The sequence below is a fragment of the Dermacentor andersoni genome, chromosome 2, assembly GCF_023375885.2.
Source record: "Dermacentor andersoni chromosome 2, qqDerAnde1_hic_scaffold, whole genome shotgun sequence".
In the NCBI taxonomy this organism is placed as follows: domain Eukaryota; kingdom Metazoa; phylum Arthropoda; class Arachnida; order Ixodida; family Ixodidae; genus Dermacentor; species Dermacentor andersoni.
Window position 1 is genome coordinate 198,404,395 of NC_092815.1, and position 25,028 is coordinate 198,429,422.

At 46.1% G+C, this 25,028-nt stretch overlaps 1 protein-coding gene across 1 annotated transcript in view; it reads left to right on the forward strand.

Moving 5' to 3' along the window:
- The window catches only part of LOC126540257 (uncharacterized), a 128,951-nt gene that overhangs the window by 78,367 nt on the left and 25,556 nt on the right, over positions 1-25,028 (forward strand). Inside the window, exons 3-5 of the mRNA XM_050187055.2 lie at positions 6,190-6,258; positions 13,962-14,039; positions 14,307-14,363. Of these exons, the coding sequence (XP_050043012.2) occupies positions 6,190-6,258; positions 13,962-14,039; positions 14,307-14,363 (204 nt within the window). The remainder of the gene's footprint in view (positions 1-6,189; positions 6,259-13,961; positions 14,040-14,306; positions 14,364-25,028) is intronic.

Sequence of the window (25,028 nt, forward strand, 5' to 3'; positions counted from 1 at the left end):
AGCAACCATTATGCGTGGGCGCTATCACAGCTGTTCAAAAATAATTTCATTGTAGAGACTTCGACGCCTACGGGGACTGTGATGTGCCGTCGCGACGATTCAATCTTCTTTTTCTTCTAAATTCTTTGACCTTTCAATAGTATTTCTCGAGTTGCGTCGCACTGTATGTTTATCGGTGTTCTCAGCGTGCAATTTCCCGCTGCTCCTATTTTGTAATTTAGCGCATTAATTCATAACACAAACATGACCATATGCCATGCTTTCCTTAAATGTGCTTCTTACCGCTGCCTTTCCACTCCACTGAACTTGCCAGTATCTATAGCATCGACAAGTTCATAGACCAAACCGTCACGACATTAGTCGAGCAGCGGACTCGGGCGAGCGTCTCAGTGCGCGTTTTCAGAACATCGCAGACCGGGCGCCGTAGCAGAAATCTTCCTCGCGTCTGTGCTTGCTGCATACCCGAGTTGTAGCCGATGACTGTTTGCCGGTTTTATGTTTCGCCAGCCAAGCTTCATGCAGGTTCTTGTCCTGCGGCTACGTGCGAATAAGGCTGACACCGGCCTCCGTTACGTGCGTCCGACCCTGCGGCACCGAGCAGTAGCCTACCATGTTGCGCGCCTTCAAAGGCAGCCACTACCCATTGTAGTGCTTTCAAGCGTTGTAAAGGAGACACTCGAAGCGGGAAAATTTCGCCACTAAATGAGGACCGCAGCGTACGAGGGAATTTAAACTCGTTTTCAGCTCGCTTCGGCGCGCCCGAAGCAGCCGACGCGGCCGCTATGTCCACGTGATCCCTCCTAGCACGTCACGCCGACAGTGGCGCCAGCTTTTCCAGTGGTGGAGCTCGAGGCCAATATAGGTATAGTATCAATACCTTTGCTTCTAGCATTCTTGCACACATCTCTTTAATTTTCGCTATGTCCCATCCGCTGCTGCCTATGCCTGTAATAGATTCGATCTTAGCAGTATCTTTCAAGCTTTTTTCCAACAATTCTCTAAAGGTCTTTTGATTATCTCAAGTGCTGACCGGTTGATTCTTCAGTATAATTGAAATCCAGGCAATCCTTGAAGTTTCACGCTACGTACTGGTATCGCTGGTTGAATCACTTCGTATTTCATTGGGATGTATTGAGTGGTTTCCGAATTTCTGCTACAACACGCAAATTCCTAATCTAATGCGAATTTTCGCTTCGGTATGGTTTTGTCATTAGGAAACCAGAACGAGCCTGAAATAGCAAGGCCCTCCCGTTCCTGTTATCGTACAGATTTTTCCATCTTTCATATTTCTCATTCTTGTAAATATCCATGGTCTTCTTAATTTCCATTCTTCGCATCTAATTCGCTCTCTCTGCCTTTCTCTCACTTTCTTTCTGATTACTCCTGGTTGTTTATCTAAACTTTGAAATTTCATGATCTTTTCCTTCATTCTGTGTGCACGCTTCTTAGGTACAAAAGCTTGTGCCGTGTAGCCGTCCGTTAAGCAAACTCGTAAGCATTTTTATGCCTACCCAACGAGCAACGTTTCCGTCACGTAAGACTATGAATGGTTCATATTCACATAAGGCAAAGCCTACAAGCGCTCGGCAAAGTTAATGGAAGAGTGCACACATTCGCTGAAATCACCCATACAACACACGGAACAGCGTACGTTTTAATAAAGAACATTCCAACCATCAGTAAAGCCTTCCATACCCCCTCAGCAAATGTAGGAGTGGTTTTGCAAGTACCACTATATATCCGTTAATTCACCTTAGTTAACACGAAAGGTCGTAGGTTACACTACCACCAAAGGTCCAGGGTTTTAGCGCCTTAATTGACTATATCCTAACTGAAGCTAATTAACTTCACGTAAATTTGCACCAATGCTCGTGAGTTCGAGTGCCATAATGAACTCCTTCTGCATATAACCTGCCTAACTATGTTCGCTATCCAACATGCTAGCGAGCATGATAAGCGAACCGACAATGAGGGTTGATAAGGATTTGTACTGGTCGGATCAAGTTCGATAACATTGATAATGACACCGGGCTGCATGAAGATGAGCAAGAGGCACAATGCTTATGCATAACTAGACAAGTACCAAAAGGAATCTCTTCGTGAACTGTCTTGTCCATGTTCTTGAATCTTTCTTCGAAATTAATTTTCCTCCACGGTTTTCTGACTTCAAACGAGGTCCAACGCATGTCCCCTTGCACTGCCGCCTTTGTGGTTTTTACCGTGGGCTCCCAAACCCATCCATCCCACCGATCTCTGGTTTCAACTTCAAACCCTGTCAATATATCCGAATTTAGGCACAGAATGGCATTTGGTAACGTCAGTGCTGGCACCATGTCCCCTTTCCACATACCACGCATCGCCTCATATTTATTGTGGCCCCAAACTGCCCTATGTTTCATTATTACTGCATTCCGCTTCCCTTTTATTTTAAGCTTTTCTTGGTTGGTGCTAGAGTAAGTCTTTCCTTTGTTTATGTATACTTCGATGACGTATAGTGCTTGACTATGCGTACGACTTGCTGTTGAATCGACCCGATGTAGTTACTCCTCTCTTCACTAAAGATCATAATTCCCGATTCCCGAGATGTACAGAAACATGCTAGAATGAAAAACGCGTATAACATACTTGAATAAATCCAGCAGGCTCGGTGACTGTTTGCCACCGACCCGTTTCAAATGGAATGCCAATACATCATCATCAGCAGCAGCAGCATCATATGGTGCCATATGCCCCGCTTTGTGGCATGCGCGTCGAGCAGCGTCGATAAAGGCAAACGTTGCATTGCAGCCGGGTTGTATTCCACCATGGTGTGCAGACATACATGTAGCAGTTGCATGTAGTAGTTGCATGCTGCATGTGGCTGGTCCTCGTTAAGTCAAGCACGCTAGGTGACTATTTTTCACCGCCCCGTTTTAAACGAGATCCCACATCACCATCAGCGATGTGACATGTGCTGCAAAGTCTGGATACCTGTGTTTGCTCTTCGGTACATGGTATGACATCTCCTCGCAAGGTGCGAGCCGCTGCTGACGAAGCGAATTGTTGAGATACGCATGGTTGCAGCCAGTCAACGTCGAGCTCAGCAGACCACTGCGCAAAGAGCAGAATGAGTCGCCTGGCGGCAGCTCAGATCATTCTCGTGAAAGCGACGCGGAGAGACCTCGCCGCGAAGACTCTCTAGTGCGCGCTGCCGAAAATAAAATCGCAGCATACGGGGTGACCACAAACGCATCATTTTGAAAATTGGATATGTATTTGACGAAGGGGAGCAGGAGCACAAAAGTACCGGTCCAAATTTGAACAGTTAGCGAATAACAAATGTAGTCACAAGAGCCGAGGAAGAACTTGATACATTGCGAAGCAAAGATTGGGAATATGATGAGCTTCTAAGTGTAATAACGACAGAAATACGGAAAGAGAAGCAACATGCTCGTTGGAAAGGAAAAAAAAAAGAAACCAAAAAGCTGGTAGAACAGGGAGGTACGAGAAGCAATCACAGAACGACAGAACGCTTCCCAAGGGCACAGGCAGGCAAACAAAGCACAGTTGCCGCAGGATGAAGTGGTCAGGAAATGGGAAATATACCGAGAGAAAAAATCTATAACGAAATACTGGTTCAAACAAAGATAAAAGGTGAACGTGAAGGCTGGTTGTGAGAAATACGTAAGAAAAAGAAGGCCGCACCTAGAGTATTTTGAAACTACATGAACTTATTATGCAGGAAGTCTGGAACAATACAACATACCCTAGATGACGATGGAGACAAACTGGAAGGGGACGCGGCATAAAAAAAGATCTGAAAAATAGCAGACGAATCTACTAAGGCAAAGACGACGTTTTACTTAAGGGAAAAAAAGAGAATCAAAGAGAACTGCATAGAAATAGGGCTGGTGGTGGCAAATTTGGTGCCAATTTGGGGTGATGACAAACTAAATTCCGAAGCGCACAGTCACAGGGCTAGACGAAGTTCCTGTTAGGCTGATAAACGAACTAGGTGCAAAAGTAAGGAAGCTCTGTCGAAAGCAGTAGGAAAAAATTAAGAAGATAGGCGAATAGCAGACAGCTGGCAACAAAGTAGAATGAATTTATTTTATAAAGGTAAGGGGGAGAAAGACAGAATTCACTCACATAAACCGTTGACCAATACACTAGTAATGTACAAGTTAGCAATGCACGCAATTCACTTAAAGCTGCAAGCATGGACGGAGAATAATGCCATTTTATGGGAACTTCAGAATGGCTTCATAATAGGTAGGCGTCTGGATGATAACTTATTGTACCTCACTCAATATATTTAAGTATCCAGAGTAGACAGGTGACCGTTGTATGTCGCCTTTTTAGACATTACAGGAGCCTATGACAACGTAGACCGCAACATGTGGGATATTCTGGAAGCAGAAGGCTTACGTGACCATTGTCTACAGCTTTTGAAAGAGATTTACCTAGAAAATACCGTTTGCGTTGAATGGGAAGGGATCAGGAGCGAGTAGAAAGTTCATATCAACAAGGGACTGAGGAAGGGGTGCCCTTTATCCCCACTGCTGTTTATGATGTACATTGTGAGGGTGGAGAGGGCATTAGAAGGCAGTAATATCGGTTTTAATCTCTCATCCAAACAGGCGCGTGCAGTAGTAGAGCAGCAGCTTCCAGGTTTATTTTATGCGGACGACATTCTCTTGCCGGCTAATAAGCAAAGCAATATGTAACGTCTCGCTAATATCTGCGGACAGGACGGCGATAAGCTAGGTCTGAAATTTAGCGTTAAAGAATCAGGTGTTATGGTATTCAATGAGAACAGTGAAAAGACAGTGACAATACAGGGCCAGGAAATACCTCGCGTAGGAGAATTTAAATACCTTTGTATATGGATAAACGAAGGCAATAGATATATGGAAACACAAGAAAAAACAATTACAGTAAAGGGGAAGAGATATGCGGCCATAATGAAACACGGAGCGCTATGGGGATACAATAGGTACGAGATGCTCCTGGGTATGTCGAAAGGTGTATGGTTCGAGGACTTATATTTGGAAATGCCGTTGTTTGCTTAAAATCTGGGATACAATAAGGACACGTTGGGAACCAAAGCTCAGTGGGACGCCTCGCAATGTGTGCTTACGGGAAGACTACAAATGAAGCTGTGTAGGGTGATCAGGGCTGGACAAGCTTTGAAGTGAAGGAAGTTCACAGTAAAATTGATTACGAAGAACGACAGAGGAATATGGAACAAGTAAATTCGCTGGTAGAGCTTGCAAGAATTTGTGCTGGAAAAACATTGTTTCACAGTGGAGGAAAAGAACTAGAAAGCTTACCGGCAACTATGCGACCTGAATGGTGAATAACATGCCAACAAAGAACACCAAGCGGAAAGTCAGAGGCTGAGACAGTCTCATGGGTGGCGACAATAGAAAAGAAACCTCCTATAAGTAACTGCTTAAGAGGAATAAACGAAATCAGGAAACAAACTATGTATGTTAACTCAAAGGGAAGCTCATGATTCTTCGAAGCGAGATCAGGATACCTTAGAACACGAACTTATAAAGCGAGATATCAGAATGAAGAAGAAGCATGTGCTTGCTTCGGCAAAACGAGGGACAGGATGGAGCATGTTGCATTGTAATGTGAAGATATCCTCCCAGCGGTCGATTTAGAAATCACTGGCCTCGTTGAAGCCGTTAAATTCAGCAAGAGCAGGGGTAAAGTAAACACGTCCGCAGTAGAGATTAGTAAGCGGCGATTGCAATACTGCTGGAAGGAAAGTTGGAAAACGTCAAATAACAGAGGCGTGCGAAAGCAAAGTTCACAATAGGCCTTCAGAAATTTTCGTCATTCAAATTCATCCTGCTTTTTTTTTTACTTTCCTTTTCTCCCTTTTTAGCATAGTTAGGACATTAGACAATAACAAGAGTTTGGTGGCGCCACCCACCGGCCCTTTCCAAAGAGGACGCTCACAGCATCTATCCGTCCATCATACGAAGCCGTTATTTCAGCATACGCTGTTATTGCGCTGGGTGTGCCGCAGAGGCCTCTGACTTTTCTGCAGTGACCTTGTGTAGAAATTATGTCGTCAAAAACTTTGAACTTGACCTTATTACAACCGCTTGATGGAAAATCTAGTAATTATCTGCAGGAAACATTTCTGTGGCAACATACATGTATATAACCCTATTTGTCATCGATATCTTGCAGGGAATATCCAAGATGTGCATCGCCTTCCGGTTCTGCTATCATAAGTACATGACAATGCGAGGGACCAACGTAAGTGTTCTTTGTATCATTTCGCGTTATTGAGGTCACCGTGAATCTGCGCAAAGCAGTAATGCAGTCATTCAAGTTTTCATTTATTAAAATTTGCTCCCTGTGATTTATCTCACGGGAACTTTCGCTCCCGTGTTGGAATCGCCTCTGCACGAAGGCCTCTGCCTGAAAGCAATAGACTGCTCTCGTGTGTAGAAAATGTCTATGGAGACTGGTTCCATGTGCAAGAACATCAGGATAACAAACAAACTTCGAAGTGAAATAGTAACTTGACCGTTTATTATCCGCTTCTGTTTGCGCATGATCGTTGTGCTATCCGAACGCAACTAAACAGAGCAGAATACGGAAATTGTACACAACGCTTTGAAGTTTGGTGGCGTTTTTACTGCGAGATATATAGACACTAAGTCCCAACCTCAAAATTTGCCTATCCATGAACTTTCGAATCTGCAGCAATAATGTTAGACAGAAATCATAAGGCAGCATTTATCAATCTGAAGCATCTCTCGGTAATTATTGTGATGTATTGTTTGTATAAATTTGGACATTCTTTCCCGAATGCCTTGCTCTTTGGATTCCTCTAATGTTCACTTATCAGCGCGGGAACATCATCACGGAAAACCGTTCTAAATAGCTGTACAGCTCAAGTGCAGTCACAGCACAGCGTTGTAGTAACATTGTACTGCTCTTAAAACTATTAAACTATTTAACAGCTCCTGGTTCAATATCTTCTTGTTCCGGTTATTCGATGCAACATTTGACAGTGTAATTAATGTAATTGAAATATCTAACCATAAGGACAAAGGCATGAGGCTGCGTTGTAATCCCAAGTAAAGCTGGACGTCAGCCACTTGCTCGTCCATCGATATTTACTGCTATCGGTTCGGCCACATTTATAGTAGACGAAAACTAACTGGCTGCAGCCAAGGATGTATAGCGACATATTTACCACACGCTAAAAATACTAACGGAAAGAAATCTCGTTAGCGCTCTCTCCTGTTCCACCTTTGTTTTCCTGGTAGTTTTGTTAGCGCTAGTAACTATGTCATAGCAAATGCGTCAAGACCAACTAGCCAAACTTTCTGTGTTGATGTATAGGGCTCAGTTATTGAAACGCGATACTCCGACAGCATGGCGGTCGGCACATTTTTTTGGCGCCACTGTTGGACGCTATTAGATTCGTCGGACGGTCCTACCGCTGTCGACCAGATGTAGGAGTCGTCTGACTATCTCGCCGCTGCCACCATTTGAAGGAGATGAAGGTGGTAGACAGGAACTCGGTGAACAGGATTTATTTACATATTAACAGTTTAAGCACGATACATTGGCAGACTAGCGCGACTCCCATATGCAGCCCGCAAAACTAACATACAGCAAACAGTTTACGAGCACACAGCTCACTCCTACATTTCGAGTATGACAGAGCACTCAGCTCCCGACAACGAGCACGACACAAGCACACCCTAGCAGCCGGCAAACGCTGCTTATAAGCTCTCCGCTTGACGTCATAGTTCGACGTAATCGTTCGGTCGTGGACAGAGCACGAATGGTCCGGAAGGTTCATCCAAGCATTGTAAACTTGCCGCCGACCCGCACTATCGTTTACGCCCACACACACGCAAACACACAGGTGCGAACCCATACACACAAAGGCTCAGGAGTCGACGACCGAGGGCTTCGTAGAACTGTGCTCCGTGTCGGGTGGTGCGGCCAAGTACCAATTTCCTGAGTTGATCGCGCGCCACGTGGCTGCCGGTCATCCGCAGTTCTCGGTACTGCCCAGCTTTCAGTGCCGACGTCAGAGGGCTTCGTAGAACTGCTTTGTCCCGGGTGGCTCGGCCAAGTACCAATTTCCGGAGTTGATCGCGCGCCACGTGGCTGCCTGCCGACCGCAGCTCTCGGAAGGGCGCCCGACTGGTGGGCTTGAAACACGTGCAGCGGGCAGAAAGCTGGCACGTTGCCACCCCGTATGGCCATTCTTAACAGCTCCTCCATGGCCCGGAAAATCTCGCCTGGCCAGTGCAGGCAACCGCTGGGCAGGAAGAGAATGGCTGGCGAACAAGACGATGGCTTTGCTCTCTGCAACCCCTGCGTACTTGGAATGCCTTCAACCATCTTACAACAACTAGCACAGAAGAGTCGACGCAGCAACACAATACCGCTCAGCGTTCAAACGCACGGAATTAGCTGCTAACCCACCAGGCCTCCTATCACAATTTCCATGCAAGTCACTCAACTGGGAATCCCAAATTTTGCCCCAAAATTTTGTGCCGCCAAAGCGAGCCTTCACGTTCCTCCTGAGTTCGACCAAACCCGACCGTCGCGCTGCACAAGAGTAAAGGTTTACGCAGAATTAAACCGAAGCCTTTCAAACACCTATACTCAATCATAACTTCAACAGCATAACTTCGCGAACAGCCTGTTCCTACCCTATCACAGTGGCGTACTTATCTCATGTACTGCTGCCACTGAACCGTCTGGCCAACTCCACAGGTACGTCATCACAGACGCGCTAAGTTTGAGGTCCCTATTCCGAACACGTGCTTGCATCATACAAAGTTTTTATCACGCTGACTCACATTTGTTCCTTTAATCCACACAGGACACATTCCTTAAACCAGCAACCACACTTGCGTAACTTACGCATCACAAAGGAACCTTCGAACAAATGTGTCTTTTACGAACTAGCTCTTCGCATGGGTACTAGAGAAGTCAGAATACGGCTACCTTCGACACACCTGAGCAACCCAGTCATAAACGTTCTGCTTCCTTCCGTCCACACAGGACACGCGCTAATGGACCTAAGAGCTCTTCTCAGTGCAAATCACGCACTTACTGAAAATCTACGCGCTTAACCTTAGAAAATTCAAAAACACTTAAAAAGAAAGGAGGTTAAATAACACACACGAGCGTTATGATAGGCCTCTCAACGATAACCTTGACCTTCAGGTTACTCACGCATACACAAAAAGAAAGCCTATATACTTATTAATGAACACCTCGCGAGACTACAGGTTTACTTTAAACGCGTCTTTCAAATCTTGAGCTTCTCAAACAAAACATAAACAGAGCTCATACCTTACTTATTGAAAGAAATCCTAGTCTTAAATCGCGAAAATCTGCAAATGTTCAAAAATAAAACAAAACAACACTACTACGGAAGCTCTTGGCCTCCCGTTCCCGATTGCTTACGACTGACTCATACTTTCAGCCGAACCCGAGGTGGTCGCGGTTTAAAAGCTACTCTGGCTACGGAGGAACAACAAAAGGGCTGACTCACTATCAGCTCCCCCAAGACGTTACGGTCTCCTGCCAATTTGCGTCCTCGCGCCCCGCTTTCAACATGACCTCGACTGACCGCGTTGCTACTCCCCACCTTGTCTCGTCTTGCCACCTTGCGCTTCTTTGTACTGCACGCTAAGCTTCGAAGAGAACGACGGAACGACGAGGTATTTGACTGCCCCGTACCCTTTGTCCGCGTCCGGGCAGAACAAGGTTCTCAGTCCCCCTTTGACCGGTGGCTCGAACGTTTTCGATGCGTCAACATCGTCAGTGACGACCGCACCTTTTCCCTCGCGCCCTGCCATTTTGGGTTTTTCGCCATCTTTGGCGGCGCTACATTAGTTATCGTCTTTCGGTCTTTACCGCGCTTCTTATTTCGGCGCTTTCTCTTTGCACTCGCTTTCATGTCGCCTTCTCGTGCCTTGTTCTGGCCGGTACACATTTCGTCGGCCCGGATCGGTCTCTTACCCGCACAGTCTGAGTGATTTAGATTTAAATCTACTCTCACTTTGCCTCGACTGGCGGACAGCCCAACCGACTCTGGAACAATGCAGCAGGCTTTACTCGAGTTAGACATCTCGCACTCTTGCGAACTGCCCTCTACTACATTGCCCAGCTCACGCTGTGCATCTACACACAGCCCGTCGGTATCGATCGCTGTCTCACGCGCACAGTCCGAATGATTAACAACTGAATCATTCCTATCTAGGCTATCTAGACTGGCGGAGAGCCGCACCGATCCCTGAACAATGCAGTTGTTCTCTCGTGAGCTACGGAGCTCGCCACCCCGAGAACTATTCTCAACTGCATCGTCCAGCTCGCACTTCACTTCTGCACGCAGATCTGACCTGACATGGGTGCTCGCGTCTGTCAAGTCCGTAGTATTCTGTACCTCGCTAACGACCTCGCTACCATGAGATGCGACGCACACGCGCGGTAACTGTGCCAATTTGTTCGCAGCTGGCCTAGCTGTCTCTATAGTCATCTGTTGGCACAGCACCTCGTCGCTCTCACTCTGGCCTTTAACGGCCTCTGCTGCCACTAAGGCTTCGTTAGCTGCTAGCACTTCGAATTCACTTGTGAACGTGCTGCTACTCTCACAGGTACTACTACTTTCCTCGGCTTTTGAACAAAATCTGCTATTTACTTCCTGCCACTTTCGCTGCGTCCAGTCTACAGATTTCTCAAGCCGCTGTTGTCTCTGTGCCAATAACTGATCACAATACTGTATCTCTTTGAGCAGTGCTGCCTTCTCTCTCTCATACTTTTGCTCACGCTCACGTTTACGTTCCCGATACTCACGTTCGCGTTCATTCTCCCGTTCGTGACACTCACACTTAAGAGTAAGTTCTTGAAGCTCACGCTTCCGTTCATTCTCGCGTTCTTCACGCTTACGCTCACTCTTACGTTCACGACGCTCACGCTCCAGTGGTTCCTGTCTTTTACTTAGAATTCGTTTGCCCATTTGTTCTATGAATTTCAAATCATTGTTACTTTCTAGAATGGTTTTACGAATCTCTGATTCCTTCAAGTCCTCATCTACGTTTACCTCGATCTCACACAACCACAACAGGTCAGCTCTCGTCAAACACATTAGGACCATGGTCGCTACTTTAAGCTTTGGCTCTGCTGTCACACAATACTTGTTGCGATACCCACGCAAATCAAAATACAAGCAAAAGATGCCAGCGAATCAAATCCAAAAACACAGTGAGATTGAAGCCTGGTAAATCTTACAGCCAAAACCAAACGCTTACCCACTGAAGCAGCACCATATCACCAGTCCTTCCCCGCCGTATCCAGTCAGTTGCAAGAGGTGGTCAATCTCAAGTCGCCTCCAACTTGATCAGGATGCCGGTTGGTCACCATGTGCCAACGTCCGTCAGCTGCCGTTGCTGTCCCCGAGTCGAAAGACCGATCTAGAAGCCGTAGGCTGGTCTAGGAGCCGTAGGCTGATTTCACCGCTGCCAACCAGATATTAGATTCGTCGGACGGTCCTACCGCTGTCGGCCAGATGTAGGAGTCGTCTGACTATCTCGCCGCTGCCACCATTTGAAGGAGATGAAGGTCGTAGACAGGAACTCGGTGAACAGGATTTATTTACATATTAACAGTTTAAGCACGATACATTGGCAGACTAGCGCGACTCCCATATGGAGCCCGCAAAACTAACATGCAGCAAACAGTTTACGAGCACACAGCTCACTCCTACATTTTGAGTATGACAGAGCACTCAGCTCCCGACAACGAGCACGACACAAGCACACCCTAGCAGCCGGCAAACGCTGCTTCTAAGCTCTCCGCTTGACGTCATAGTTCGACGTCATCGTTCGGTCGTCGACGGAGCACGAATGGTCGGGAAGCTTCGTCCAAGCATTGTAAACTTGCCGCCGACCCGCACTATCGTTTACGCCCACACACACGCAAACACACAGGTGCGAGCCCATACACACAAAGGCTCCGGAGTCGACGACCGAGGGCTTCGTAGAACTGTGCTCCGTCTCGGGTGGTGCGGCCAAGTACCAATTTCCTGAGTTGATCGCGCCCCACGTGGCTGCCGGTCATCCGCAGTTCTCGGTACCGCCCAGCTTTCAGTGCCGACGTCAGAGGGCTTCGTAGAACTGGTTTGTCCCGGGTGGCTCGGCCAAGTACCAATTTCCGGAGTTGATCGCGCGCCACATGGCTGCCTGCCGACCGCAGCTCTCGGAAGGGCGCCCCGACTGGTGGGCTTGGAACACGTGCAGCGGGCTGAAAGCTGGCACGTTGCCACCCCGTATGGCCATTCTTAACAACGCTCGGAAGATTCAGCTGATGCACTCTTGTGTCACACTAAGGCAAGAGTCATTTTGATGCATCCTGACGCAATTGGGCCTCCTCAGCGATCACCCAGCGCATACTGGTAGTGCAAGAATTACCGGCAGTCGCACTCTCCGAGTCTCGCGTTTCAATCTCCGAGCACTGTACCTGTACATCTGTCGCCTGCTTGGATGCACTACCGTAAACATAGCTGACTAAAAAATTTTATATCAGAGCAATCACAGCACCAAACAGTGTTTGCTGGAATCGAACATAGCAACAGCAGCATAGAATATAACGTACGCTACTCTGCGCAGCGTCCCTTCTTTTTTCAGGCAGCGCAGGGCCGACATAATCATTTCACACCGTTTAGGCGACAATGGCGATTTTAGCCATGATGTCTACAAGTTTGCCTCATAAAATCATTGTACCACCTATGTATGTGCGGAGATCGGTTACCTAGCATGAATGATCAGTATCAAATATTCGACAATATTTCTCATCAACTTGTCGCATTTTGAACATATAAAGATCTTAAGAAACGTTGCTTTTTATACCACAATTAGCGCTCCGCATATCGACACGTGTGCTTCTTCATCTTTTTCTAGCAAACGCTTTTCACCGGCTCACTAATGTTAAACGTTACCGGTCGGTGCAGGACCCGCCTACATTTATTGGAAGTTTCTCGCATGTTAACGATGCTTCTATCCGTTTTCTGTCGTCATCGAACTTTGCGCAATCTGATTGTATGCGCTACGCGAATTGTCTAGTACTTTTTTGAAGGCCCGCGGAAACCAACTATCACACTGGAACCTTCGACGAGTCTTGTATAAAAGCCGAAGCGCTGGGCACGCCGATTATATTTTCGACGATCGCTGACTGTGCTAGGTCCTATCGAAGTGCGTTGTATCTTGCCTGTTTCCTGGGCATAGGTTCGTCCAACAAACGGCTTTCCTTGCTCAAAGGTTTCACTACTGTCTGCTTCTTCACCGTCACTTCAACTTGGAAATATCTTCTTCGCAATTGGCAGGAAGGGCTTATCTCAGCAAACGTGCGCAGCTGAAGCATTTTCACGAAGCTGCACTTGCTGCTTTGTTGTTTTCGAATTGTCCACAACCTTCTTTAAGACAGATTGCCAATCTCAATTTTACTGAGGATAAACAGTTCACAATTACCTCTCGACTTTAAGTTTGCCTCAATGAACAGCTACCCAGCAGCCACGCTCATTCGACACCAACCACGTCCGAAAAGATGGAGTACTTCAGATGCATAGGAGCAAAGTTCTCTGGTACAGGTTTCGTGAAATAATCAACACTTTTAAATAGTCTTGCTTCAGGTGAGTGAGGATTAAGACAGAGAGACTGGTTTAGGACAGCTGATTATCTGGTTATCTATTCTTTTCCGCAGTTGCACAAGGCAACACGTATGGCATCGCGATGCTTCATTATTTTGTCTTCCGCCGTTTTCCCTCAACATTGATTACCACAGAACTCATCGTGTTTATGGTAACAGCGCAAATTCACCATAAGTACGATGTATCCTCACCAACTCGCCTGCCTTGCTATCTTGCTTCAGCACAGAATTCAAAGCGCTGAAGAAAGCGTTTGCCGCATTTTCTATTGCAGAATACGGATCTCAATCGCGACAAAACATATGACTGCATTGCTAAGATGGCCTCGCTTCTGACTGCTGACCTCAATCCGGTAAATATCACCTTATAGTCCACACGTTGACGTGTTTAGAGGGTTCTGAACAATAATCTGAATCCTTTGTTTCGTATGGAAAGTGACTTTTTGATTGCCCGACATTACGAAATGTAACATTTTTTCTAAAAAAAATCTGTATGGAATAGAAAACGCTATTGCTATAACTTTACAAAATTCCTTAGATTCGCTAAGGGCCCACACCGCACAAATTTCATTGTCCAAAAGCTTTTTCGAGTGACGTGACCATGACGTTCCTAATTGCAGGAATGGATAGAAAAGAAGGACCAGGTAAACCCCAAAGAACTGTACTTTGAAGGCGCTGTGAGTGAACCATTTCTTTATTACAATAGCAATTATGTGGCCAAACCATAAGAATTTTCCCCGTCATTCTTGGTGCTGACATCGCTGTGATATTCCATGTAAAGTCCAAGTGCGAAACATCGCGACCTGACGCCGCATTCTGTAGGTGCGAGGGAAAGCTTGAGAGGGTGAGCAAGAAAGCATGGTGACGATGTGGCGGCATCTTCTCACGCGGGAAAGGGAGGAAAGTGGGGAAAGAGGGCACCGTGTTCTGACGTGTGCTAAAGTCCCGTGATAATTTCAAAGTACCGTCACTCTTTAAACTCTGCCTCTGCTGCGCAACTTCCTCGCCCCTTGCTTGATTAAGATTGATTAAGGTGTATAAAGGGGATTATGGTGCATGAACAATGATTAAGGCATATTTAAGAGGATTAGGGCGAAATAAGGGGGATGAAGGAAGATTAAGACCGATTATGGACGAATAAAGTGAATTAGGACTGATGAAGGAGTATTAGGACCGATTATGGGCGATTAAGGAGGGTTAAGATGTATTAGGGTAGATTAGGGTGAGTTAGGGTTGACGCAAGTGGATTAAGGTTAATTACACTGGGCTTTACAAGTCTTTCCCATTACCCTTTCTTCGGCGATGCCTAAGGACACCTTGCATTTTTAGAATTTCTTTGAACTGCACTTCCACGCGAGCATGAGTGGGCGACGATTATTATTTGATTTTCTCACTGTACAGGCAACGTGGAGTGGGTGTTAACATGGTCATATGACAGGCAGGGAATCTTCGCATTAATTGCGAATGTTTTAAAACCACCTTTCTGCGCTCTTGTTCTCTGGGGAAACACTTTCCATCGATTTAACACCAGCCGAATCATTGCATCAATTGGTTTTCATTAAGAAGGCTGAGCAAGCAATCGTGATTAAGGTCATGTAGTAACGCAAAGAATATTCTGCAGGCAATAATGTGTAGCACTGCAACGTATTTCACACTAATCCGCCCAATCCACCTTCATCGACCTTAATTCACCTAAATACATTTTAGTTGATCTGAATACGATCACTAATTACACATTAATTAATGTTAATAATCAGCAACCATCTCATATACACGGCAGGATACGCTTTGGTTCGCTATCAGCCTTCCTTTGGTCACGTGATATTTTCTGTATCCCACAGTGCGACCTTCAAACAGAGATCTTAGGCTTTCGCTTAATAAGCCACTTGCAGAGGGATGTGCCACAAGCAACACTAGATCACACGCACAATGTAAAGCATATCCTGTGGCAGAAAAATGGTGTGATGATATAACTCGCCTCAAAGCCCCTTTTACATCAGGGGCGCTATAGCGGAAAACTATGTCAAAGTTGTCTGTGCTAATTCTGCAAAAACTACTTTGGACCACCCCCAATTCACATGTCTGTCACGCTACGTCACGAAAACACCGATATCGCCCCATCTGATATGACGTGTATACACTGATTATGCATAATTTGACCTAACAAAAGAAACAGAGTTATTTCTGATTCGACGCCTCTTTGCCATTAGCCCTCGACTATTGGTGAAACGTTTTCGGGCTGCACCCACTTCACCTGCCGCTCAAGCGACGTCACAAAACCGCAGGAACTTATCGCGTCAAAGGCACGCTTACGCGTTAAAGATGCATTAATATACCGAACAAAACTGAGCTTTCTTCTGAATATCCGCAGACTGCCCCGTTCCGAAAGGAATAAAAGATGGCTGCCGCTGATCGCTCCGGCACTGGCTACTCGCCCCTGCCAGAGAGCATGGGTTTATTTGCGTGTAATAAAACCTTTTGCCTGGTCGTGCAACTTTTTCGAGAACTTTCGGCATGTTTACGACCTCGTTCTCCCGACTCTTCTTTGTTGAGGATCCATTTTAGCGTCATTCTTAAGCTTCCGTTGAATGCCGCCGCCATTACCGACGAGCCAGAGCAAGCTAAGAGAAAGCGGACCAATCACAGACGCCGGCACCACCGTCTTCGTCCGGTTATCGATATTCAGTGCAGTGGCTTCGCCCCATCGAATGCCTCTCCACTTGAGCATGCTCCTCGCCTCTTGTGAGTCAATTACATTAGACCAGCCACTCAGTGCAGGCAATGTTATTCGTTTTTCAAGCAAACGAAAGTGACCTACTATTTGATTGGTTTGTTCCGACAACCCTGCTAATGACCGCCCGATGCTTGCTTCGGCGGTTACGCACTCGAGATCAGGAGATTGCAATAAAAACATATTGGAATAGTTTTACGTTATACGGCCCCAGTATACTATGTTCATATGGCTTTTAGAAAAGAACAAGTCTCCTCATAAACATTGCCTTCGGCATTATCTATGATGCTATCAGCATTTTCAAAATGTTCAACACAATTGGGCGCACAACTGGCCCAACATAACGCGCCTCCATAGAATGCCGCGGCCCGTCCTCGGGCGCCCACGAGAAAAGGTGCCCCGTGCGCAGCGCGCGCGGCCGGCGGGTGAGAAGAATCCAGGAGGAAAGACACATGGGGAGGAGAGTGCCGCTACTTTCAAATTATTAAGGGGTTTTAATGTGTGCGCTAGGGCAGGGGGGTACGGTGAGATAGACACGTCCTAGGTGGGGAGGGAGGGGGCAAGCTAGTGGCCATCTTTTCTCTGCTGCGGCTGCGACGGCTGAGCGTAAGTCCCCTGAATTAAACTAAAAGTAGTCGTACTCTTCCTTGCCCGGCTTCTCCTGGTTCCTCGCCGCTCGCTCATTCTCTACTAGCTCTCTCTTAGCTCCGGGGCGCACGGCTCCACCCAGAGCGACGCGAGGTAAGACGTTAAAAATTTTTTGTTGCATTTTAGACTTGATACGTTGTGCTGTGCTAGGAGCGATTACGGAACGGTATAAAACTGCCAGAAGCAAATACTTTTTACGTTTCTTAAGCAGAGCCACTGCGCACTTCTCTTGCCGCTTCGCGTTGGCGGCCCGGCTCACTTAGAAGCTTTTTGAAGCTAGTTTCGTGGACAAAGCCTTGTTTGTGTCGACTACTGGCACTAAAGATAGGAGCACTTTGTCTCGCCAGTATTGTATAAGTAACGTACACGATGTACCTATGCCTGCAGGAGCTTTATTTGAGTGTTATGTTGTCCATGCCCGTTATAGCTGCAGGCCAATACACTGTCGCGGCTTGCACAGATCAAGCCGCTTCGCGATTTATTTGTGCTGCATTTGGCAGATTCTTCATTTACCTGCCTAAAAACATGCACGGCGTAAAAGAGTTGCGAGCAAGTCAATGTTTCACCAATACGCGCGAAAGCCGATGCGTTTGCGAGTGTGTAGCACCTACTGATTAAACAACTGGGTACGTTTGCTCTCTTCAAGAATGCGTACGCGTATACGTGCGCGTATCCAATCGGCGGCCGTGTGTGAAGCTTGTGCAGCTTCGTAATTTATTCATGTTAGTACCGTGATGATCGAATGTAAGGTGCGTGACATATTCGTCTGAGTAACGCGAGCGTCATGTAGCAATGTGCGCGATTGATGCGGAACAACTTACCTGTTCTCGTCGTTTCGTTATGACGCTGGCAGCTCTGTAAGCAGTGAAAGTGGCCCTAGGCCTTTATGACAGGCTGGTGCCACCTGCACTCAAGCGCAAACATCACAGTGGGACCTGCATTTCATTTGTAAAGAAAGCGTTAGCAAGGACGCAAGTTAGGCATACAAATGGTTTCCATCAATGAGCATCTTACAAATGTGTGTCTTGTGCGCTGCAAGGTGAGTGTAAAACGCTTTCGTTCGCCCTCTCGCGCAAGGGCCGCTTATTGCGGCCGATGAATGTTTAAGGCCGGAGTAGCGCGAGAAGAGATTCTCCGAAAGACCAACACGCCGAGTTGGAGACCAAGCAGGCACAAGAGCGCCTGTTTCGTACTCCCCGTCGTGATGGCGCCGGTCGTAACGGCACTTCTGGCGTGTTCACCAATCTGTCTCGAAACTGACGAACCTCCATTCGAGACCATTTGCATCATATAGCTTTACTTCTTGGAACCTGCTCAAAAAAGACAGGAAGAAACCGGGACACCGCTAGACAAACACGAGCGCAGACTATAAACACGCGCATAAATGAAAAACACATGAGTATACAGAGTGTCCCAACTATCATGCGGCAAGGTTTTACAATATGCAAATGCCTCGTCACTGTACAGAACCCAGCTAACATTTGCCATCGCTTGGAAATACTGAGATGATACATTGCATTCCGCATAATTAGTCTTAACAAATAGTAAACTTCTGAAATATTGGAATTACACGTAAAGTGCGAGTGATAAAATGGTAGAGCAAAATGAGAAACTCCCGATACGACTGTCAGTTTTGCTCAATACGTGCTACATAATAGTGTTTTTCTGAGCGGGAAATATGCCCGCCATTACACGCAAAGTGCCTCCAGTGGCCAGTCGCGCGGCAGCTCGTTGAATGTTGCCACTGCCATTGCAGCAAGTGCTGAATTCTTCACACTTGCGCGTCTATATCTCTCCTAAAACAGCAGGTGTTTATATGCATCAGTTATTATAGTAGAACCGTGTGAGTGAAGAAAAGCACACCAAGCTGTTCCCTGCCACCTGCCAAAATCATGTCACACTAATGAATAGTCAAAACACCTCCCAAACCAAAGAATATTTACCCTAAAATGCTGATTTGAGGCATTTGACAGCTGGAATGTATAAAGCCTAATTAGACTATTCTCCAGAAACCTCTTTCTGTAAAGAAGTTACAAAATATAACATATCTTTCAGGACCTGCATCACCTTTGGCTCTCATAGAGACCTATTTGGCTTTATCAAGTAGATCATCCTACCTTCAGATATTAAAGCAAATTTCATAAAACTTTCACAGTGCAATTACAATCTGAAGAGAGCATTGGGTAGAAAAAACGAATAAATCTGGCTAGTAGATATTACTTGTGCATTAGTGGGGTCAATATTAAAAAAAACATTGTCATATGCGGAGAATAACGGAAACATTCTCATATTGTAGGAGGGCCAAACATGCTGTGCTTCTCCACATTGTATAACATACATTATTATCATCCTAAATCTTCACTTCCTATGAAGGCCAATCTTACTGTTCTTCAATTGCCGATATCTCGTTTCAGCTGATTCCATTCTATGCATGAAAATTTCTTGACTTTATTCCTTTTTATTTATCTATTTACCAAATAAAATTATTCTTTAACTGCTATTGATGCGGTCCTCAGCTTTCCCTCAGCCATCATTGTTGTTCTCGGCAAGATTCTGGACATCAAGTGGGAGCACCTACCATGTATGCAACTGCCAATTTTTATTACTCTAGATATTTAGTACGTTTCACGTGAGCGCCCATAACAGCTTATCCTAGTTATATGTACGAGTGCCATGCGCTCTCAAGAAAACATGTTGTTAGGGGAAGGAAGAAGCGTCCATCTACTCACAGATGGCCTTTAATGGCCGAGCCAGCAAGCGTGAAGCAGCGAAAAACTAAACTCTTCATGATCCTCTCTAAGGTTATCATCAGCGTCCTCTTCTTCCCTCATCGCAGACTTTGTCATCACCCCCGTCGGAAAAAAACAGCTTATTGGTGCGGCTCATCGGTCAGAGAAAGGTACGGTTTCAGACCACTGACGTGGAAGATGTCAGAAAGAGGTGAAGAAATGGTGTCATCCAGGGGAGACACTCCATATGAGTCGGGGGTCACCTGGCGAAGGATACGGTAAAAGCCGTAGCAGCGCGAGAAGAGTTTTTCCGAAAGACCAACACGCCGAGATGGAGACCAAGCTAGCACAAGAGCGCCTGTTTCGTACTCCACATCGTCATGGCGCCGGTCATAACGGCACTTCTGGCGTGTATGTGAAGCACAAAGGCGAATGCCAGAAATCTCGCGTGCTTCGGACGCTGTGGCTGTGACATCCTGAGTGTACTCTGTCGGCGAGTCTAGTGTCCTCGAAAGGAGTCTGGAAAGGCAAAGTCGGTTCACAGCCGAAGAGGACATAGAAGGGTGAGTATCCAGCTGTGTTGTGGCCCGAGGAATTGTAAGCGAACGTGACAAATGGTACAGCAGTGTCCCAGTCACGATGATCGGAGGAAACATACAGGGCTAGCATGTAAGCGTTGACACGGCTCACACGGTGCAACATAGCGCAGGAAGGAATGGTTGAGATGGGGCCAGAAAAAGCGCCGCCGGATTCGGTGATAGGTGCGAGTGACGCTAAGGATTCATGTTATAGCGACACAGAATGCCATCTTGTAGCAAGAACATTCGAAGGCATGAGTCAGACGGATCAGAGAGCAGGCGCTTGATAATGTGCCGTAACGATTCATCGCTTCGTTGTTCATCCCCAATCTCTTTCAAGGCGAAGAACAAAAGAATGCAGACCGATGCGACATCCACTAAACCGTCTGGGGCATCAACCGGAAGTACGAAACAGGCAGTCGGTGTCCTAATATAGACGACCCGACTTGTAGGCCACAGTGTATGTGTATTCCTGTAGCCGTAGGGCCCAGCGACCGAGGCGTCCGGTGGGATGCTTTAGGGAAGAAAGCCAACAAAGGGCGTGGTGATCGGTTGTAAATATAAATGGTCAACCATATATGTAGGGTCGGAACTTCCCCATCGCCCAAATCAAGGCGAGACACTCGCGCTGGGTAATCGAGTAATTGCGCTCGGCTGGAGAGTCGAGGCGGCTAACGTAGGCGATAATGCAGTTGTTTCCCCATTGGCGTTGAGCTAAAATTCCGCCGAAGCCGTAGCCACTGGCGTCAGTGCGGATTTCTGTCGGAGCGTAGGCGTTAAAATGGGCGAGAACAGGGGGTGTGGTGAGCAGCGTGATGGGCTGAGAGAAAGCAGACGCTTTTTCAGAGCCCCAGCAGAAGGGAAGCTCTCTCTTGAGGAGGTCAGTCAGGGAAGGGGCAACATCAGCGAAATTTTCCACAAACCTGTGGAAGCAAGAGCAAAGGCCAATAAAGCTTCGAACATATAAAGCGGCAGCAGTTGCGGTCCAAGTGTGCGCTTGCTAAAGCATTCTTCTACGTTTCACAGAATTCTACGGCCCGGGGCTATCATCTGCTGGCGAAGCTGTTTGCTGCTCCATACCGCACGTGGGTGTAATCACTGCTCCTCCAGGTGCGCCCAAGCTCCGCTACGTGGCGACGGGGTCGCATCCAGAGCGCCTGCGCCAGACCATTTGAGGCCTTAAAAGCTACCGTCGGATGGACACAGGCATCGAAGCGGCAGCAGTTGCGGCCCAAGAGTGCGTTTGCTAAAGCATTCTTCTACGTTTCACAGAATTCTACGGCCCGGGGCTATCATCTGCTGGCGAAGCTGTTTGCTGCTCCATACCGCACGTGGGTGTAATCGCTGCTCCTCCAGGTGTGCCCAAGCTCCGCTACGTGGCGACGGGATCGCATCCAGAGCGCCTGCGCCAGACCATTTGAGGCTTTAAAAGCTTCCGTCGGATGGACACTGGCATCAAAGCAGCAGCAGTTGCGGTCCAAGTGTGCGCTTCCTAAAGCATTTTTCTACGTTTCACAGGTTGGTACTTATTTCCCCTGGTGATAGCATAAGAATATTTGTGACCGCAACTGCTGCTGCTGCATTCGCGTTTCGTACTCTATCGTTTTTCAAGTTGCTTTTCCGTTATGCCTACCGATGCAGAGTTGGCCAAGCGACTCGACGATCTCGAGGCGCAATTTCAAGATAGATTGCAAAAGCTGGTCGAGAAACTTGTTTCCGATGTGAAAGGGAAGCTGCAGGAAGCTGGACTGGATAACAGCACCCTGCGTACCCAAGTTTCTGGCATGGGTGGCAGTCTGACCATGCTGAATGAAATTGTCGAGAAGACGCGTACCCAGCAAGCTGAGCTATCGGCATCAAACAAATCTCTGAAATCAGAAAACGAAGCCCTTAAAAAAAAGGCTAGCCGAGATGGAACAGTATTCTAGAATCAACAATGTTGAGATCAAAGGAATACCATTTACAAAGGATGAAGACTGCATTTCTATTTAACTGCCATTGCCGATAAGGCGGCATGCTCTCTTGCTCCGGTCGAGATGGAGATAGCGCATCGTGTGCCCACTGAATCAGGTCATCAAAATATTATTGCTAGGTTTTGCTCCCGCGCTAAAAAAATGATTTCTTGGCAAAGGCTCGCAAGGCCAGGATGGATACCGGCAGTCTTGGTTTCTCTGGAGAGAACGCAGCGCCCATCTTCATTAACGAACACCTTACTCCTGACAACAAGAGGCTGTTTGCTCAGGCCTTAGCACTCAAGAAAGAAAAAGGATGGCGCTTCCTCTGGACTAAGAATTGCCGTATTAACGCACGCCAGTACGAAGACAGCAGAGTTCACCGCATTAACTGTGAAGCGGACCTTTCTGTTATCTCTTAACCTGGATCAGGTGCATAATGTCAATCCGTTCCCAACAGACCTCTTATGGCTTCATACTTCACACCGTCCGAACTAGATTCTAACCTTAAGCGTCCTTGCCGATCCCTCGTACATTTTAATGCACGCAGCTTACGGAAACATTTTGATGACATTTATCATTTCCTATCATCGAGTCAGCACCACTTCTCGATCATATGTGTAAGTGAAACCTGGCTCAGCCAAGCCGATAACAACTTTTACTCTTTTTCATCTTTTACACCAGAATACTGTCACCGGAGTGACAGCTGTCATGGCGGCGCAGCTGTCTTCATTGCATCACAGTTCGAATATTCCAGGCGTCGGGACTTAACAATTATTCAAGTAACTTGCGAATCAGTGTGGATTGAGCTGAACTCATCATTTCTCGATATTGACGGCAAAAATTTAGTGGTTGGTTCTATTTATCGATCGCCGCCGTCATCCTTTAATGATTTTTGTTTAGAACTAAACCATGTTTTGCACACGCTATCTCTAGAATGTAAAAACATCATTATTATAGGTGACATCAATATTAACCTTTTACATGTTCACAGTTCATCATACACTGCTTATACAGATACTTTGAATGGACATGGCCTCGAATCATTTGTAACTGTACCTACTCGGCGGAATATAAATGGTCCGGATACACTAATTGACCAATTGACCATGCATTGTCGAACCTCATGGTTACTACTGGATCTGGTGTCATTGAAGTTTCACTAACTGATCATTATCCAATATTCGTGCGTATAAATTCCGATATGAATATTCCAGATATGCATGTTAAAAGGAAGAATCTCGACAAAACTTCATTTGGTAGCCCGTTACGTCGCAAAATCCAGAAATCGCCTTGGAATTGTTTTGCAATATAATTTCTAACGCTACTTCCGAATCAACTACAATAACCACAGTAAGAAAAGATTCGCTTTTCCTCGTTGTCCGTGGATGACTGATAATCTTCTGAAATGCGTGCGCAGAAAAGATAACCTTTATAAAAAAACAAAAAAGAAGCCATTTAATTTGACCCTGCTCACTCGTTACAAGCGCGACTGGAATATATTGAGCAGGCTTCTTAAAAACGCTAAATAAGAGTAATATGAAAAGGAAATTGACCGTGCTGGCAACGATCCTAAAAAACAGTGGAATATTATCAATGAATTTTTAAATAGAACATCGCCAAATCCCGCCCTAACTGCTGTTCAAGTTGGGGAACAAACCCTTAATAATCTTTCAGCCATTGCTAACGCCTTTGTCGATTCTTTTTGCCCCGACCAGCCACGTCTCTCAGTTCACATCGACAAGGCTTCTCGTTTGGCACACAGAAGTGGGCATGACCATTCTGAGCTTAAAGAACACTGGAGCTGGTTTAGATAACTTCAACTCATCTCATGTAAAGCTTATAGCTCATCTTATCAGTGACACACTCTCACACATAATAAATCTAATCTTCAAAACTGGCGTCTTTCCTAGCTGCTTAAAAATCGCCAGAGTTATTCCTGTTTTCAAAAAGGGCAGCAAGAACTCGTTATTAAACTACCGCACTAAACCTATTTTATCATTTTTCAGCAAGATTATTGAAAAGTGGTTCGTAGTACGTTTAAGTAGCTGTTTCACAAAGTTCAGTATTTTGTCCTCTAATGAGTAATGGCTTTAGATCTGGTTATTCAACTGAATTAGCGCTCATTACTTTAGCTGATCATCTTAAAACAGCCATTGACACAGGTTAATTGGCTGGTACCTTGTTTATTGATTTTTTTAAAGCATTCGATTCAATAAATCATGACATACTTTTTGCTAAACTAAACGCTGTTGGCGTGTGTGGTCCAGCACATTTCCTTATTCGCAGTTATTTACATGATCGAAAACATATCGTCTCTATTTCTGATACACATTCGCGTGCCAAACTAACATAGGGGTTCCACAAGGCTCAATACTAGGACCAATTTTATTCCTCGTGTACATCAATGATCTTCCAGAATACATTACACATTCCAGTTGTATTTTATACGCTGACGACACAACAATTTTTTCTTCTAACACTTCCTTGGAGTCGCTAATATCTTACCTTAATGCCGACGTGGCTAAAATCGTTAATTGGTGCCGAGATAATATGCTCAATATTAATGCTACTAAATCGAAATTTGTAATTTTTTCATCCCCGCAAAAAAGTGTACAGGAGAAGCCATGCATTAACATTGGTCCGACTTCGCTGTTGACCATGCAACATTTCTTGGAGTTGAACTCGACAATCATTTGAAATT